At 51.6% G+C, this 16,845-nt stretch overlaps 1 protein-coding gene across 1 annotated transcript in view; it reads right to left on the reverse strand.

Annotated features, from left to right (window-relative positions):
• Nucleotides 1-16,845, reverse strand: part of CPAMD8 (C3 and PZP like alpha-2-macroglobulin domain containing 8) — a 94,270-nt gene that overhangs the window by 64,984 nt on the left and 12,441 nt on the right. The window contains exons 6-13 of the mRNA XM_024767435.1: nucleotides 14,937-14,954; nucleotides 14,460-14,514; nucleotides 13,363-13,476; nucleotides 12,182-12,266; nucleotides 10,342-10,450; nucleotides 7,681-7,908; nucleotides 5,366-5,536; nucleotides 2,397-2,525 (exon numbers count right to left, since the gene is read on the reverse strand). Of these exons, the coding sequence (XP_024623203.1) occupies nucleotides 2,397-2,525; nucleotides 5,366-5,536; nucleotides 7,681-7,908; nucleotides 10,342-10,450; nucleotides 12,182-12,266; nucleotides 13,363-13,476; nucleotides 14,460-14,514; nucleotides 14,937-14,954 (909 nt within the window). The remainder of the gene's footprint in view (nucleotides 1-2,396; nucleotides 2,526-5,365; nucleotides 5,537-7,680; nucleotides 7,909-10,341; nucleotides 10,451-12,181; nucleotides 12,267-13,362; nucleotides 13,477-14,459; nucleotides 14,515-14,936; nucleotides 14,955-16,845) is intronic.

The following is a 16,845-nucleotide window of genomic DNA, read 5'->3' on the forward strand; positions in this document are numbered from 1 at the left end:
AATATTAATTAATAAATCTAGGTGAAAAGCGTATGGTTATTTATTATACTTTTTTTTATTTCTCTCTAAATTTGCAAATATCCTCCTTATAACAACACCCAAACAAAAGTCTCTTTCTGTTCGAGATGTTGGGGAAAAAAAAGGAAAGAGTGCAAATCTTTTTCTTCTCACGAACTAACCCCATGGCATCAGAGCAACCCTAAAATATTGGGGTGACAGCCCCATTTACAGAGCAGCTCCTCCCTGCACATCCCTTGGTGCTGGAGGAAGAAGAAAGGGCCCCAACACAGAGCTGGGACTGCACCAGGCATGACCACTCTTGCCTCAATGCCCTGAGGTCACACTCAGGGCCCCTCGATGACAGTCTGGGACGGGGAGAGCTGGCGCCTGCTGACCTAACTGAGGCAGGACAGAGGTGTCCCTCCAAGAAGAAATTCTGAGCAGCCCAGCCAAGTCCTCGCCTACGGGAACAGTGGTCCCAGCAGACATGACACAGGACTCCTTCCCACCCCCACAAGAAGGTGGCCAACCCCAGCATCCCTACGCAGCACAGATGGTTAAACAGTATTAAAACAAGAACAGGGTGTGCAGCCAAGCTGGGCATGATCTCACTGGAGTTTCTCATTCTCATAACCCCCACAGAGGGCCATTAAACCCAGGGAATAGGCAGCCCTGCCACCTCAGTTCCTCCAAGACGCATCCCAGGGGCCCCTCAGGTCTGGGCAGCACCCTCGGAGAGGGGATCTCAGAGGTTTACAGGGCTGGTAGGGCCTGGGAGTCCCGTTGGCAAGTGGTTTCCATTAGAGGCAATGCTGGCAAGCCTGCCACCACCCACGGCAGCCGGGCTCAGCCCTCAGAACATCAATTAGGGGAATTAACGGAGTGCTTTATAAAACATACATATACGTATACATCGTTTAAGAGGTGAGGGGACAAACAAACCGCAGTTGATCCAAACCGTATGATGCAATGTAATTTGCCACGAAAATGAAAGGCCCTCTCCAGTCAGGAAAAGAATCGGAGGTAGTTCGATGCAAATTGCTAAATGAAAGAAGCCAGTCTGGGGACTTCCCCAGTGGTCCAGTGGCTAAGACTCCGCACTTCCAATGCAGGGGGCCTGGGTTCAGTCCCTGGTCAGGGAACTAGATCCCACATGTCGCAACTAAAAAAGATTCCACGTGCCACAACGAAGATCCCGCAAGTGGCAACAAAGATCCCACGTGCTGCAACTAAGACCCGGCACAGGACTTCCCTGGTGGTGCAATGGTTAAGAATCCGCCTGCCGATGCAGGGGGCACAGGTTCAATCCCTGGTCCAGGAAGATCCCACACGCCGCAGGGCAATTAAGCCCATGTGCCACAACTACTGAGCCCACGTGCCACAACTATTGAAGCCCACGTGCCTAGAGCCCGTGCTCCACAACGAGAAGCCACCGCAATGAGAAGCACGGGCACCGCAATGAAGAGTAGCCCCCGCTCGTTACAACTAGAGAAAGCCCTCGTGCAGCAACGAACCCAACACAGCCAAAAAAAAAAAAAAAAATACCCACTGCAGCCAAATAAATAAATAAAGATTTTTTAAAAAAGAAGAAGACAATCTGAAAAGTACATGCACTATATAATTCTGGCTCTATGACATTCCTGAAAAGGAAAAAGTATAAAGACAGTGAAAAGCTCAGCGTTTGCCAGGGGTTGGAGGGAGGGAGGGAGGAATAGGTAGAGCACAGTGGATTTTTCGGGAAGTGAAACGATCCTGTATGACATTGTAACGGTGGATACGTGACATTGTGCATTTGTCATAAAACGTGCACCACCAAGAGGGAACCCTGACATACACTGGGGACTTCAGTCCATAGTCACATATTAATAGCGGCTCATCAATTTTAACAGATGGTAATAATCAGGGAAACTGCGTGCAGGGGAAGTGGGTGTATGGGAAGTCTCTGTGGTTTCTGCTCAGTGTTTACGGATCCCTATTTCCACACACATCTTCACGCATCTTACTTAATTTGGATCATGGAATAACAGACTTGGGAAGAACTATAACGTGAGACCCAGCTCTGAGTTTGTCTCATCTTTGCACTCGGTGTGTCTGCAAGTGTCTGGTGGGTGACTTCCGGTGCCTTTGCACAAGAAACTCCAGACAGTGGGGAACCAGGGCCAACGGGACCCTGAGGGCAGGTGACATCACAGTAAACCCTGGCCTTGGCCTAAATGTCCATCATAAATGAATGACAGGAATTCATTCCATGGAATACTCCCCTTGCCGGAGGGATGGGGCTCCTGTGTCAGCATGAGTATTAACCCTGCTGGGGCACGTGCAGACTCCCTGGAGGCACATGCATGCTGCTCCGAGGGCCCCGTCCTGCTCCAGAAGGGCACACCTGAAAGCCTTACCTGCAGGGGGAGGGAGGGCGGCTGCAGCTGCAGGTAGCACTGGCTGGGGGAGTACCAGCTGCTGAGGGAGAGGTAGCTGGGCAGGTACTGGGCCCCCACGAGCTTTCCACCGAGGGCTGTCACCTTGGTCTAAAGAAGAGAGGGTATTTGATCAAGGCTTGGATGCTTGGTGTCGGAAGGGGGTCTTAATCAGGCCTATGTAATGAAACCCCAATAAAAACTGTGGACACTGAGGTGGGTGTGAGCATCCCTATTGCCTGTGCTCTGTGTGTAGTATCAGGAGGGTGATGTGTCCCGACTCCACGCTTCTGCCTGCCCTGCCCTGCCCTGCAACAAGATCTTCTCATGTTCCAATTTCCCTTTGGAGAACCTCTTCCCCAATTCTCAGAGTATGGGGTCCAGTGTGGCTAGCTTGTTCTTCCCCAGCTCCACGGGAAGCAAGTGTCCAAGGCTGGCCACAGGGTGTTGGGGGTTGGCTCAGGCAATGGCAGGTGGCCCACGTGGCCACTGAGAGACAGTTCCATCATGGGCATATTAGGGAAGCCCATGTCCTGGGCTTGCCAGCAGCTTCGGTGGCTTCTCGGAGGGTAAAACCTCCTTGGGAAGTGAGCACAGGGGAGATGGTGGTCAGGAGAGGGAGAAGCCGCGCTGGGCAGCATCCCCAGAGCTGTGGACGCTGCTCCCCCTGGAGTTCTCCATCCTCCCCCTTCATGCCCCGTTATATTACTTTTGCTCTTTTGGGAGTTTGAACCTGTTGCCTTCACTTGCTGCTGGAAAAGTGTGGCTAACACAAGAGAGTTGCCAGAAGTGGGGGCAAGAAGGGAGTAGTCTAAGACCTCTGTGTGATAAAGAACAAAGAAGCGGGGGACTTCCCTGGTGGCGCAGTGGTTAAGAATCCACCTGCCAATGCAGGGGACACGGGTTCGAGCCCTGGTCTGGGAAGATCCCACATGCTGCGGAGCAACTAAGCCCATGCGCCACAACTACTGAGCCTGCGCTCTAGAGCCCACGAGCCACAGCTACTGAGGCCCGTATGCCTAGAGCCCGTGCTCCGCAACAAGAGAAGCCACCGCAGTGAGAAGCCCACACCTCAACGAAGAGTAGCCCCCGCTCACCGCAACTAGAGAAAAGAAGCTGGCCCACCTTTATCTCAGTTACTGGCAGATAGCCTCTGAACCCCTAAAATTTCCCAAGTGATGCGGGTGTCTTTGTTATTCATGGTGGGTCCTGATAATATGAGCTAATGAGATAGTTTGGGATGGGGACAATCATGCCACAAAGACCAATCATGGGATTAGAGGGTTGGGGCTTTGAGCCACGTGATGTGGTATCAACTTGACCTCTAGGGAGGGGAGGCGGCTAGAGACTGAGTTCAGTCATGGGGCCAATGATTAATCAATCAAGCCTATGTAGTGAAACCCCAATTAAAACGGTGGACACCAAAGTGGAAGTGTGCATCCCTATTGGCAGTGCTCTGTGTAGTGTCAGGAGGGTGATGTGTCCCAACTGCATGGGGACAGCACATGAAGCTACAAATTGGGGACCCTCCCAGCTCTCGTCCTATGCATGTGTGTCTCTCTCTTTGGTTGGTCCCAATTTGTATCATTTTGCTATAATAAAACTGTAATTGCAAAAAATACAAACTTCCAGTTATAAATTCAGTCCTGGGGATGTAATGTACAGCATGGGGTCTATAGTTAATAATATCGTATTGTACATTTGAGAAAGGTGCTAAAAGAATAGATCTTAGAGGTTCTCATCACAAGAAAAAAAAGTGTAACTGTGTATGGTAACTGGACATATTGCGGTGTCATTTCACAATATATACATACATTAAATCATTATGTTGAACACCTGAAATGAATATAATGCTACATGTCCACAGGTGCTGTAATTGTAAGGTAGTGGGGTAGCAGGAACCTCCAAATTTGTAGCCAGGTGGTAAAAAGTGTCGGTGGCCTGGGGATCCCTGGCTGTTAAAAATCTTTAAGGAGGACTTCCCTGGTGGCGCAGTGGTTGAGAGTCCACCTGCTGATGCAGGGGACACGGGTTCCTACCCCGGTCCGGGAAGATCCCACGTGCCGCGGAGCGGCTGGGCCCGTGAGCCATGGCCATGGCCGTTGAGCCTGCACGTCCGGAGCCTGTGCTCCGCAACGGGAGAGGCCACAACAGTGAGAGGCCCGTGTACCGCAAAAAAAAAAAAAAAAAAGTCTTTAAGGACATGTCGCCCACAGGGGACATAGTGACCACAAGTGTCCTCGGCTCCCACCTACACATTTATTCTCAGCTACCTTCTGTCCCCACCATCCCAGTGTCCGTGGGGCCACCACGCCTACCACCAGCTATAGAGGTGAGGGCTGGGACATCCTCTTTACCACACCTGCTCCTCCCTCGCCGGACAAGGAGACACCAGGTCCTGCCAATTCTACCTCCACAGCTCCAGGCTCAGTGTCCTCTCCATCATCCCCTCCCGTCTGCCCACCTGTGGCCCCGCCCAGACATCCCCCACTATGGGCACTGGAGTGACAGACTGCCTTCTGGGTAAGCCCTGAGCACCCCTGTGAGGTGAGGGGAAGCCCCACTGGCTCCCTCCTCCATATCTTCTTGAAATGGCTTGGCTGGCTGGGCATTTGCAGGATCCAATTACGCTAGGACTCTGGGCCTCTGGGGCTGTGCATATGCTGTTCCACCTTCCTGGAAGCAGCCTGGCTGAACCTCCCCCTTGTCAGGAGTCCACCTGGGAAGATCCCCTCACAGAAGACAGGCACCCTCATCGCTTCTCAGCCCCCGCCTCACTCTGGGGTGGCTGGGTTATCTGACTTACTATCAGCCTCCCCCATCAGACTTTGAACTCCCTCAGGGCAGGGGCAGGACCCAGGTCCACTGACCCAGTGCCCGAGCATGGCCTGGAGGAGGGGCCAAATCCATGCCTGCTGGCTGAATGACAAGGGTCTAGGTGACTCACCCACCTCCAGCCACACGTGCTGGGCTGACACAGGGATGGAGGGGATTTCAAACCCTACCAGCCCACCCCGGGACACAGACTCGGTGGTGTATATGTTGTCCTTCGGCGTCAGCTCTGCCCTGATCTGGACCGTCACCCCCTCAGCCGGGCTGCCGTCTGGGTAGGACAGCTCCACCTGGAAGGAGTCACCAATGATTCAACGTGGTTAGGGTGGCAACACTTCCCAAATGGATCTATAGATTCAACCCAATCACCCAGCAGACTCCCAGCCAGCTTCCTTTTAGCAATCAACAATCTAATGCTAAAATTCATACGGAATTGCAAGTGGCACCGAACAGCCAAAGCAATCCTGAAAAAGAACCAAGAACTCACACATCTCAATTTCAAAACGTACTACAAAGGTACAGTAATCAAGACACGTGGTACTGGTATAAGGACAGATATGCAGACCAGTGGAGTAGAAGAACTGAGAGTCCAGATATAAATCCACCCATCTATAGTCAATTGATTCAAAAAAATAAGATTAAAATATGGTGAGGGGGAATTCTCTGGCAGTCCAGTGGTTAGGACTCCACGCTTTCACTGCAGGGGGCATGGGTTCAATTCCTGCTCAGGGAACTAAGATCCTGCATGCCGAGTGGCACAGCAAAAAAAAAAAAAGAAAAGAAAAAGATTATAGTCAATTGATTTATGACAAGGGTGCCAAGACCATTCAATGGGGAAAGAACAATTCCTTCAACAAGTGGTTCTGGGACAACTGGATCTCCACATGCAGAAGAATGCAGTTGAACCCCTACCTCACACCATATACCAAAATTAACTCAAAATGGATCAGAGACCTAAATGTAATGGCTAGAACTACAAAACACTTCGAAGATAACGTAGGGGAAAACTTTTATGACCTTAGACTTGGCAAAGAAGTCACAAGGCACAAATCACCCCATGCCAGCCATTCTCCTGGTGCCATAGCCAGGTAGGAATGGGGCGGGCAATGCCACGGACCATGCCACGTGACTCTCAGACCTCACTCATTCAGGCAGGTAGAAAAGGCAGTCAGAATGAGGGGTTCAGATATTGTGAAGAAATATGGTCAGTGGTTCCTGAAGGACCCTGGAGCACCCCTCAACTGTGTAGGTTATCTGGTGATGGGGTGACCAGCTTCAGCTCCGTTCTTTAAGGCAGACAGTAGAAAATTTCTTAGGTGTAGGTTAAATGCTCCCCTTTCACTGAATGGACAGCTCCAAGCCCCTTCTTCATACACCATCTGACCCTGCACATGGTGCCTTAGCTTCTACTCAAGCTGGTACCCTCAAAGCCAGGGGCACACAAGCCATGTCTCTGTGTGTGGGACAGTGGGAGCTGAGATCTCATCACGGAGGAGAAAAGAGAGGTCCCAGAGCAGAGCAGGAGAAGCAGGACACAGCATGAGGACAGACCGCTAGGATCCTGTGGGTGACCCATGGAACATAAAAGGGGACAGGGGTGTGGGTGCTGGGCAGAGGCAGGGGTTAGAGGGCATGGCCAGCTTCTCCCTGAGGTGATGCTAGGCTCCACTGGCCTTGACTCCCCCAGCTGCAATTGAAACACAGATGCCCCAGTTCAGCAATTAGGATAAGGATCTCGAATTTCTAGTCACCTCAAACTTTACTGTGTAGAAAAAATGGTGTGGTGGGTGGGAGGGAGATGGGGGCTTGTTCAAAATGCTGTTCCCCACAGGGGATCTGAATCAGTCTGTCTCAGGGACGGGGATCTGACTTTTAGGGACTTAGCTATTAAGTCATCCAGAGATAACGTCAACCCAGTTAAGGAAGGTGATTTAATAAGTGGATACGTTTGGTAGTGTATATGGGAAGGAGATGCAAGGGAGGAGATATGGGGATATATGTATATGTATAGCTGACTCACTTTGTTATAAGGCAGAAACTAACACACAATTGTAAAGCAATTATACTCCAATAAAGATGTTAAAAAAAAATAATAAGTGGATACGTAGCATCATGGTTTAACGCTCTAGGTACGGGAATGTCTAACTATGTGGATTAAAGTAAACCATGCTTTTAGGTGGAGCAGAATGTCCAGTGTCCCCTGCCCTGAGTACCAGCTCTCATCACACTCAGCAAAGCAGTCCCTTGATCCCAAGAGGGCAAAAGTTCTGCTGGCACAATCAAACGACGTAGTATTCAGCCAAGTCACGGCTGTGGGGCGTGCGGCATGCACTGCAGCGGTTACACAGTGGTCCTTGGGCAGGAGCTGGGCTGGGAGGCAGCGCAGAACCTGTGACCTTGACGGCCCCTGCTGGGCACCATGCCCAGGGCTTACCTTCCCCACATAGGACAGACCCGGCTTAAACTGCTTCCTGGTGTCCTTGGAGTACCGGACATCCACCAGCTGTCTCTGGACGGGGGTGGAGTCATCAAAAGCCACCTGTTGGCTCCCGTCCGTGCTGGTCACCATGGCCCAGATGCTGACGGTGCCCCGGAAGTGCTCAGGGACATCGGCCAGGATCATGTCCTTCACGCAGATGTTGAAGTCCTGGGAGCCGTGGATCTGGAGGCAGGAAACACACAGGTCATGCTCGCCGGGAGCTGGAGTGGCTTTGAGAGATGACTCGCAAGCGCAGAGCTCGAGTAGGTGACTCTGGGGACTTCCCTGGCGGTCCAACGGTTAAGACTGCATGCTCCCAATCTGGGGGGCCCAGGTTCGATCCCTGGTCAGAGAACCAGATCCCACATGCCGCAACAAAGATCCTGCGTGCCGCAACTAAGACCAGGCGCAGCCAAATAAATAAATATTAAAAAAAAAAAAAAGTAGGTGGCTCTGGTGGCTTGGAGGGCCAGGGGGACACTCGGTGACCCACCCAACCTATGCCATGAGTCACTGCGTGGGGACTGAATCCCTGGCTGGACATGCATTATGTCCCAGGAGGAAGGGAGTCAGCTCCTTGGGCAGAAGGTGAGACAACCCCTCGGGCCAGACTGCAGGCAGGGACTTGAACCTGGTCAGCCACACTGGAGCACTGGCTCGCCTCCCACGCCCGGGGTACAGAACCCCCTCAATCAACCCCTATCTCAGGACCTGGAGGCAGAGGCTGGCAAATAATCCACATTCACAAACAGCTGTGGAGTGAATTACTCAGTAAAGGAGAAAATTAAGGCAAGAGCCACCAGGGGCAGCCTCCAGGGACAATGGCTAGGATACCGAGGGCACCAACACCAGGCACGAAAGAGGTGAGGGGCCAGGGTGTCTACTCCACAGAAGAGAAGCCTCAGGGACAGAGAGCGGGGACACAATCCAGGTGGCAAAGGGATGAAGACATAGCTTCGGGTGGAAATGGGAAGGAGGTGGCGCTGACAGGGTTTAATGCCTACAGGGGCACCGAATCTCCAAGATGTGTGTGTATGTTACATAGTAGCACACTCACAACTTAATGTTAAGTTGAAAAACAAAAACCAGCTTATAAAACTTGACATGCACGGGAACGTGAAATCATGCAGCCACTTTGGAAAACAGTCTGGGAGCTCTTCAAACAACTAAACAGAGAGACACCACTGAGAGACTGAATATACAAATGGACCAGGGCCAGATAATACAGAAAAAAAGAGAACTCGGACCCACACTCTGCAGGCACCAGCAAGGAAGCCAACCCATTACAGTCGGCTCTCCGTATTCGCGGCTCCGCATTTGCGGATTCAACCCACTTCAAAGAGTTTCAATCTGGGATCCTGGGATGCAGAAGCCTCAGACATGGAAGGGCCAACTGTATCTATAAGTCAGACTTGTAAGAAGTCAGACCCCTATCTCAATAGCAACCAAACCATAACCCCTGTCACAACAAGCCCCAAATGGCCAGGACCAGATTCATAACTGACAATTTTTCTGATTTTGGCTCCCACTTCCATCTTAGGACCAATTGGAAAGAGCCAAATGTGCACCCCCTCATCAATCACTTTGGATGCCTGTTTCTAGTTACCCGCCCATGACTTTCTGCACACCAATAGCCTCCCATCACGGCACACTGGAAGCCTTCCCTTTCTTTCACTATAAAGCCTTCCCTCTTCTCCACCTGCCTTTGAGTCTCTGCCAAACACAGGTGATGGTGGCTGGCTCCCTTGCTGCAAGCTTCGAATAGACAGCCTTTGCTTGTTCTTGTTTGGGCGGTCTTCATTTAATTGCATACCATACAACCCAGGGATTCCAAATGCAAGAGAAATGAAAACATCTGGCCACACAAAAACTTGTACGTGAATGTTCATAGCATCATCCAGAATAGCCGAAAAGCAGAAACAACTCAAATGTCCGTCAGCTAATGAACGGATAAACAAAATGTGGTCCAACCACGCGGCGGAATATTACTCAGCCATAAAAAAGGATGAAGTACCTACACACAGTACAATGTGGATGAACCTTGAAAACATCAGGCTGAGTGAAAGAAACCAGACACAAAAGGTCACATGGTGCATGATTCCATTTATATGAAATGTCCAGAAATCCACAGAGACAAAGCATGTAAGTAAGTGGTTGCCAGGGGCTGGAGATGCAAACAGGGCTTAACTGCAAAAGGATGCGAGAGATTGGCGGGGGTGGGGGGACGGTTAGCAGAAATATTCTAAAACTGTATGGTGGTGGTTGTACAACTCTGTAATATACTAAAAACTACCGACTCGTACATTCTATATGGGGATTTGAATTATATGATATGTGAATTATGTCTCAAGAAAACTTTTTTTTAACTTTACACACAACATCCTAAGAGGAAACACATCAAAATACCAATAGTGTCTGTGTCTGCCTATCAGAGGACAAGTCGACTTTATTACTTCTTTTTTATGTTCTAGCCTCTATGTTCAGCCTGCAGGAATTTTATCATCGGAATATCCCCACCAGCTAAAGTGTTTTGGAAAGCAAAATAAAACGGACGATCACAGAGATGAAGCTGGTGGGAAGGGACCCACCGAGTGGGTCGGGGTTCCTGCTCCTCACCTTGGTGGTCCTAAGGATGGGGCGCCCCACCTCCTGGCTGTAGTACCCCACGCCATTTACAGTCATGTTGATGGTTAAAGTCCCTGAGACAGGTTTCCCAAAGGTATACCTGGAACGAAAGGACAAAGGGTAGTAAGTTTCACAAGCAGGAGATGCCCAGGGGACAGCAGAGGAGGGGTCAGTTTCAGGAAGGCCAGGCCCTGCAAGATGTGATCAGTGGTACAGTGGCTAATCCAGGGATGCTTCCCATCCTACACTCCACCTTACAGCCCTCCCTGTAGCCCTGAGTAAGGACAGATCACATCAGGGCCCTGTGATCCTCTGCACCAAGCCTCATGTTGGACAGAAAAAGAGACCAAGGGTCAGAGAGGAACTCTGGACCAAAGCAGCAGGGTATATGAGACAACCACTGAGGCTGGCCACACATTGGAGCAAGGCAGCCCAGAGGATCGAGCAACCGTGGACAACAGGAAGGCCTGGCTGGGCTAAAGTGCCCAGGGAGTTCAACTTTGAACCAGAGATCTGACCTCTCTGAGCTTTGGTTCCCTCATCGGGAGAATGAGAATAAAACCATCCTCTCAGGGATGTTGGTAAAATACTTAAATGTATGTGTATCATGCCTGATGCAGTGGAGACACCTGCTTACTGGGACACAGGGGCAAAATGGGAGCAAAATTTAAAAAATAACACCCAGAATTTTGCTAGTATTTTCTAGACTATAAAATGTGTGTATCCAGCAGCTCTATTTACAATAGCCAGGACATGGAAGCAACCTAAGTGTCCATCAACAGATGAATGGATAAAGAAGATGTGGTACATATATACAATGGAATATTACTCAGCCATAAAAAGAAACAAAATTGAGTCATTTGTAATGAGGTGGATGGACCTAGAGTCTGTCATACAGAGTGAAGTAAGTCAGAAAGAGAAAAACAAATACCATATGCTAACACATATATATGGAATCTAAAAAAAAAAAAAAAGGTTCTGATGACCCTAGGGGCAGGACAGGAATAAAGATGCAGACGTAGAGAATGGACTTGCGTACACGGGGAGGGGGAAGGGTAAGCTGGGACGAAGTGAGAGAGTGGCATGGACATATATACACTACCAAATGTAAAATAGATAGCTAGTGGGAAGCAGCCACATAGCACAGGGAGATCAGCTCGGTGCTTTGTGACCACCTAGAGGGGTGGGAAAGGGAGGGTGGGAGGGAGGCGCAAGAGGGAGGGGATATGGGGATATATGTATACGCATGGCTGATTCACTTTGTTATACAGCAGAAACTAACACAACAATAGAAAGCTATTATACTCCAATAGAGATGTTAAAAAAAAATGTGTGTATCCACCACGTCCCTGGATTTTAAAACACACACAGCCAGGGGAGACACACGAGGGAGAAGTCTCAGCCACAACCTCCGGCAGGTGGCAGAGATGGGGCGGGGACACGGGCCATGTAGGGCTCTCCCAGGGGTCCCAGAAAGGGACAGAGCCTCTTGACTCCCTCCGGTCGACCCTCACATCGTGCTCCGTCAACAGCCTGGTCATTAGACGGGTCAGCCCACTGGCTGTAAGTCAGTCCACTGGCTGTGGATGCTGCCCGCAGGGTAAGGGGCATGGTCTAGGGGGTGTGCCCTGGGGAAGGGCATGCCCTAGGGGAGGGCCATGTCCTAGGGGCAGGGGCTTCCCTGGGGAGGGGCAAGTCCTAAGGGGACTGGGTGTGCTCTGGAGGAGGGGCGTGTCCTAGGGGAGGAGCACTGCTGGGAAGGGGTGGGTCCTAGGGGAGGGGCGTGCCCACAGTGGGAAGGGCTCACCGACAGTGGCCGCCTCTTTCTCACCTGGCCCGCACAGTGCCGGTCTCACAAGTGTCCAGGTCCTGGATATATCGGGGCGGGTCAATAAGGAGCTCAAACTTCGGCAACACTGAAGGGAGAGAGCAGAGAGGAAGGAGGCAGGGTGGCTTCCACCTCTGGGGCGGCCCCAGAAGGGTACTGGAGATGCGGGAGGGAGGAACACAAAGCCACCTCTGGGGTTTCTGTGCTGCTGACACCATAGGAATCCACACCACCCGTTGCTGAGCAGCTCTCTGGGGGTTTTGCCGGCCGCATCTATTTCCTATCTTTGGGGGACCAGCACTTCGTTTTTCTCAGGGGGCCATGTATCATCAGTTTTAGGCCACCTGAACTGAGTGCAGCCAATTCCAGCCCATCCCAGGGGTGCACAAGTAGCCAGGCTTCTGGACCCGTCAGGGGCATCCTGAGGGTGCCTGCAGCTGGAAAGGGTCACTCTTTGCCACCCTGGGCACATCCAGCCAGCTCGTCCCACTGCACAGCCCACGGAGAGATGGACACCAAGGAGCAGAATGGAGGAAACATGAAGACTCTGGTCCTGAGAGCTTGTTACACAAGCCTATAACCCTTTCCTTTTGCTTACTGGGTCTGCACCAGGCTTCTGTTGCTTGCAACCCATAACCCTGACCTCTAAGGATTTTCCTTCCAAGACCTGCCTCGTGAAAGGAAGAGAAATCCTTGACCCCATCAGGGAGAATTTTAGCACAGAAGCAGAGTATATGGCTCTGGCCCAGGTTCATTCCCCAGCTCTTATTACTTGAGCAGTTTCCTTAACAGCTCTCTCAGCCTCAGTTTCCCCATCTGTAAAATGGAGATACCTCATAGGTTCAGGACAAGGATGAAAGAACAAAAGGAAGTGACAGCCTTAAAAAGGAAGGACATTCGGACACATAATGCAACATGGATGAACCCTGAGGACATTATGCTCCGTGATATAAGCTACTCACAAAAAGACAAATACCTTATGATTCTACTCATATGAAGTCATATATTTTACAATTTTTTTTAAAGGACATGACAAAGGCCCAGCCTTCCATATCACGCCTGGCCCTACTGAGCCCTCAGTGAATGAGGCTCCTGCCATCTTCCCCCTTGTCATGTGTGTTGTCACTAGGGCTGTGGTTTCTCCCAGATCTGAAATCCTTGGGTCCTAAGATTCTCTGACTTACCATACTTCTGAACTTCAAAGGACTTGTTGTACACGTGGCCTTGCATTTCGACAAAAACGAACCATTCTCCCAGTACCGGCTGGTCAGACAAGGGGAAGGTCATGTTGGTGATGCCTGTGTGAAGAGAGACGCCCTCCCTCATCCTGGGGCAAGTGAGTGTACAGAGGGCCTGGCATCTGGTGGTGAGGTCAGGGCAGAGGCGCCCCGGGGACCCTGCGCCTTCCCCTGGCCGAGCAGTCCCTCGGGGAAGCCAGAAGCCACCCGAGGCTGGCGGGGATTTGTGCAGAACAAGCACCTCTGCAGTCTGAAGGGGAAGCAGCGAGACACTGCACCTTGGGTTCCTGGGGGACCCCCGAGGCCAAGGCCAGGCGCAGACAGCTCTGCTCCCCACGCGAGTCGTTCCCTTGGTGACAGAGAATCACACAAGCCCTGTCCCTACTTGGCAGCCCTCTCCAGGCATCTCAGAATCAGGAAGAGCGAAATGAACATGGAGAGGGGTCAAGGCCAGGCCAGGAGATCTGCACAAACCACCACAGCCCACACGGCGGCTAGAGACCCCATTCTCTGTGTCTGGTTCACAGAGGCACGCGGGGGCCAGGAGCCCCCGAGCAGGACTCAGGGGTCTGTCATGTCTGTGCATTTCCCAGGTCGAGGGTGCACAGCCGTCCTCAGTCTCCCCAAACCCCACCTACAGCTCCCCTCTCCCAGGACTCCACTTCCCTTAGGGCCGAAGCACAAAGGGAGACAGATGTCAATTACATGGCCCTTATTGTCATAGAGAAAGAAAAAAATGCCATGGCTCGTGTTGGGTTGGGTTGGGGATGAGGACAAAGAAGATCTGCAGCAGGAGGAAGGTGGGGGGTGCCCACAAACAAGGCCCTGATACTCCAGAAAGATCTCAAGTTACAGGAGGATCCCCAGCTGGGATCCCAGGCACACAGAAATGTGGGCGGAGGGTCCCAACGCTGCAGGGAAGGAGCGGCAGGTGCCCAGACAGAGCACATTCTATTTTCCTGGAAGGTTTATCACATCTGCCACCCAAAGGTGGCCCCAAACCACAGAAGGAATTAGGAGAGAGGATGAGAAGAGAGACTTACCGCAGCATAAGGGCTGCAAATGTCTCCACTCCATCATCCGTGAGCCCCGGGGGTCCTGCAGGGGGACGGATGCACAGTAAACTCAAGGCAGCCTGTGTGTGCCCGGTGTGCATGCGGGCCTTCCAAGCCTGCTCTCTAGGCAGAACAGAGAGCTCGGGGCCAACAGAGAGCTCGGGGCAAACAGAAGCTCAGGGCTCAGGGCAAAGAAGGGACTTGTCTGAGGACAAGGTGGCGGAAAGGGCTGGCCTGCCTCCTCATTTAGGGAGCGGCATGCAAATCTACAAAGAGATGGACAGACACACACTCAGCTTATTCCAGGGTGGGCCCAGGGATCGGGATGGACCAGGTCCCAGTCTATGGGGTGCCGAGGCAGGCAGGGGTCAACCCAGAGGGTGGGTCTTAGGCAAAAACAGACCAGGTCTTGCAGAGAGCGGGCTAACTGTCTCTGAGCCAGCTGCAGAGGGGCAGGCCACTCACCAGGACATAAGCTTCCAGCTGCAACAGAGACAAACAGAGGCAGTGAGCAAACCCTCCCATAAGACCCGAGCCCTCCGTGCACGCTGTGTTCATCCCTCGGGACAGGCACAGTTTCTGTAATGGGTTTAATGGTGTCCCCCTCCTCCCCAAATTCACATGTTGATGTCCCCACGCTCAGTGTCTCAGAATGTGACTGTATTTGGAGATAGGTCTTGATAGTGGTGATGAGCTAAAATAAGGTCCCTAGCATAGGTCCCAGTCCAATAGGACTGGTGTGATAAGAAGGGGAAATTTGGACACAGATGCACGTAGAGGGAAGACAATATGAAGACACAGAGAGAAGATGGCCAGCTACAAGCCAAGGAGGGAGGCCTGGAACAAATCCCTCCTTCATGGTCCCTGGAAGGAACCAATTCTGCCCCCACCTTGATCTTAGACTTCCGGCCTCCAGAACTGGGAAAGAATACATTTCTGCCCTTTAAATCACTGAGCAAACTCATACAGTGGCCACTGGCAATGAGGGTGGCTGAGCCCCATCCAGGACCTCTGTGTTCCTGGCTCCCCATCACAGCCCTGCCCTCCTCTCCAGACTCCCACACGCCCCAACCAAGGACAGCTCCTCCAGGCAGCCCTCCCATGTTGCAGCTGGGTTGTTTTTTCAAGGGATCATGCCAGGTTCCTCGAAGGTCTGGAATGCACGCTTTCATCCCTGAACCCCCAGCACCTGCCTGGAGCCTGGCTTCTAGCTCCATCAATGTCACACTGAGCAGTCAACACTGACTCCGGTGAAGGTCAACTGCTTGCACAACTTGCCCCCTCTCCGGGGAAGGCTGTGGGCAGACGACCCCCTAAAACAACTGGGCACAGGGACTCAACACCATCCGCTCAGAAACATACACGTTTGGGACCTTCAAAACCTCCCTGGCCGTGGACCTCAGTATCCCACTCCTGGGGTCCAGCTGAGCCTAAGGAAGGACACACCAGTGAAAAAGAAGGTTTGAGCATAAAAACAATCGTGGCAGCATTTCTGACAATGACCGAAACCTGGAAACAAGCAAATGTCCACCAGGAGGGGGCAGCTGGGTATGAAGCCTTCCTTTGGCAGAAGGACCTCAGGCACTGAGGTGAGTTTGCAAGGCTGTGTCAAAAACGTGGGCAAGTGCATTCAAAGATCTAATGAAAAAAGTAACGTGGAAACTCGGGCTGGTGAAAGTTAAGAGAAAGCTGCGTGTACCCAATGGAACTGTGCTTCTAGGCGGGGGCCCACTGGGGAACTTTGCAGGATTATTTTCCAGCCCCCTGGGGTGGGGTCTGGGTCTGCTCTGCTCAGTCACGTGCCCCAAGTGTTAGAACGGCGCCTGGCATGCAGTAACCACCGTACACGTGACCCCTCAGGGATCCCTCAACTGAAGTCACCCCAGACTGCATTCCCATCTTTGCTCTGGATATGTACAGTTTACTTAAATCTCTTCCTTTACAATCTCTTTCCTTCTGAAAGCGCCTCTTTGCAGCAGAATGCCAACTAATAAATACAGAAGAAGCAACAGAGTTGGAAAAATCACCACTTTGCAAGCATCATAGCAAGTTTTGATTCATGTAATTCTGAACTCATCTGTGGAGGCTAGAACTAGCGGGTGATCATGGTGACTGGTAACAGGGTGTCCACACAGTCTCAAATGTCCCCCACAGATTACTTACTGATTACAAAGGGGAAACAGTGACTTTTGCGGGGAGAAACCAGGCAGACTCTATCTGAACTACCGTCAGGTACCTCAGGATACGACACACTGGGGAGGACCAGCACGGCTCCTGGGGATCCTCCCCCATGACGCACAACTTGAACCTGATCGCAGAGAACAAGCCAGCAGACCAGCCCACTGGGGAACACCATTCAAAACAACTGCCTGGA

The sequence above is a fragment of the Neophocaena asiaeorientalis genome, unplaced genomic scaffold (assembly GCF_003031525.2).
Source record: "Neophocaena asiaeorientalis asiaeorientalis breed wild unplaced genomic scaffold, Neophocaena_asiaeorientalis_V1.1 scaffold87, whole genome shotgun sequence".
Lineage (NCBI taxonomy): Eukaryota > Metazoa > Chordata > Mammalia > Artiodactyla > Phocoenidae > Neophocaena > Neophocaena asiaeorientalis.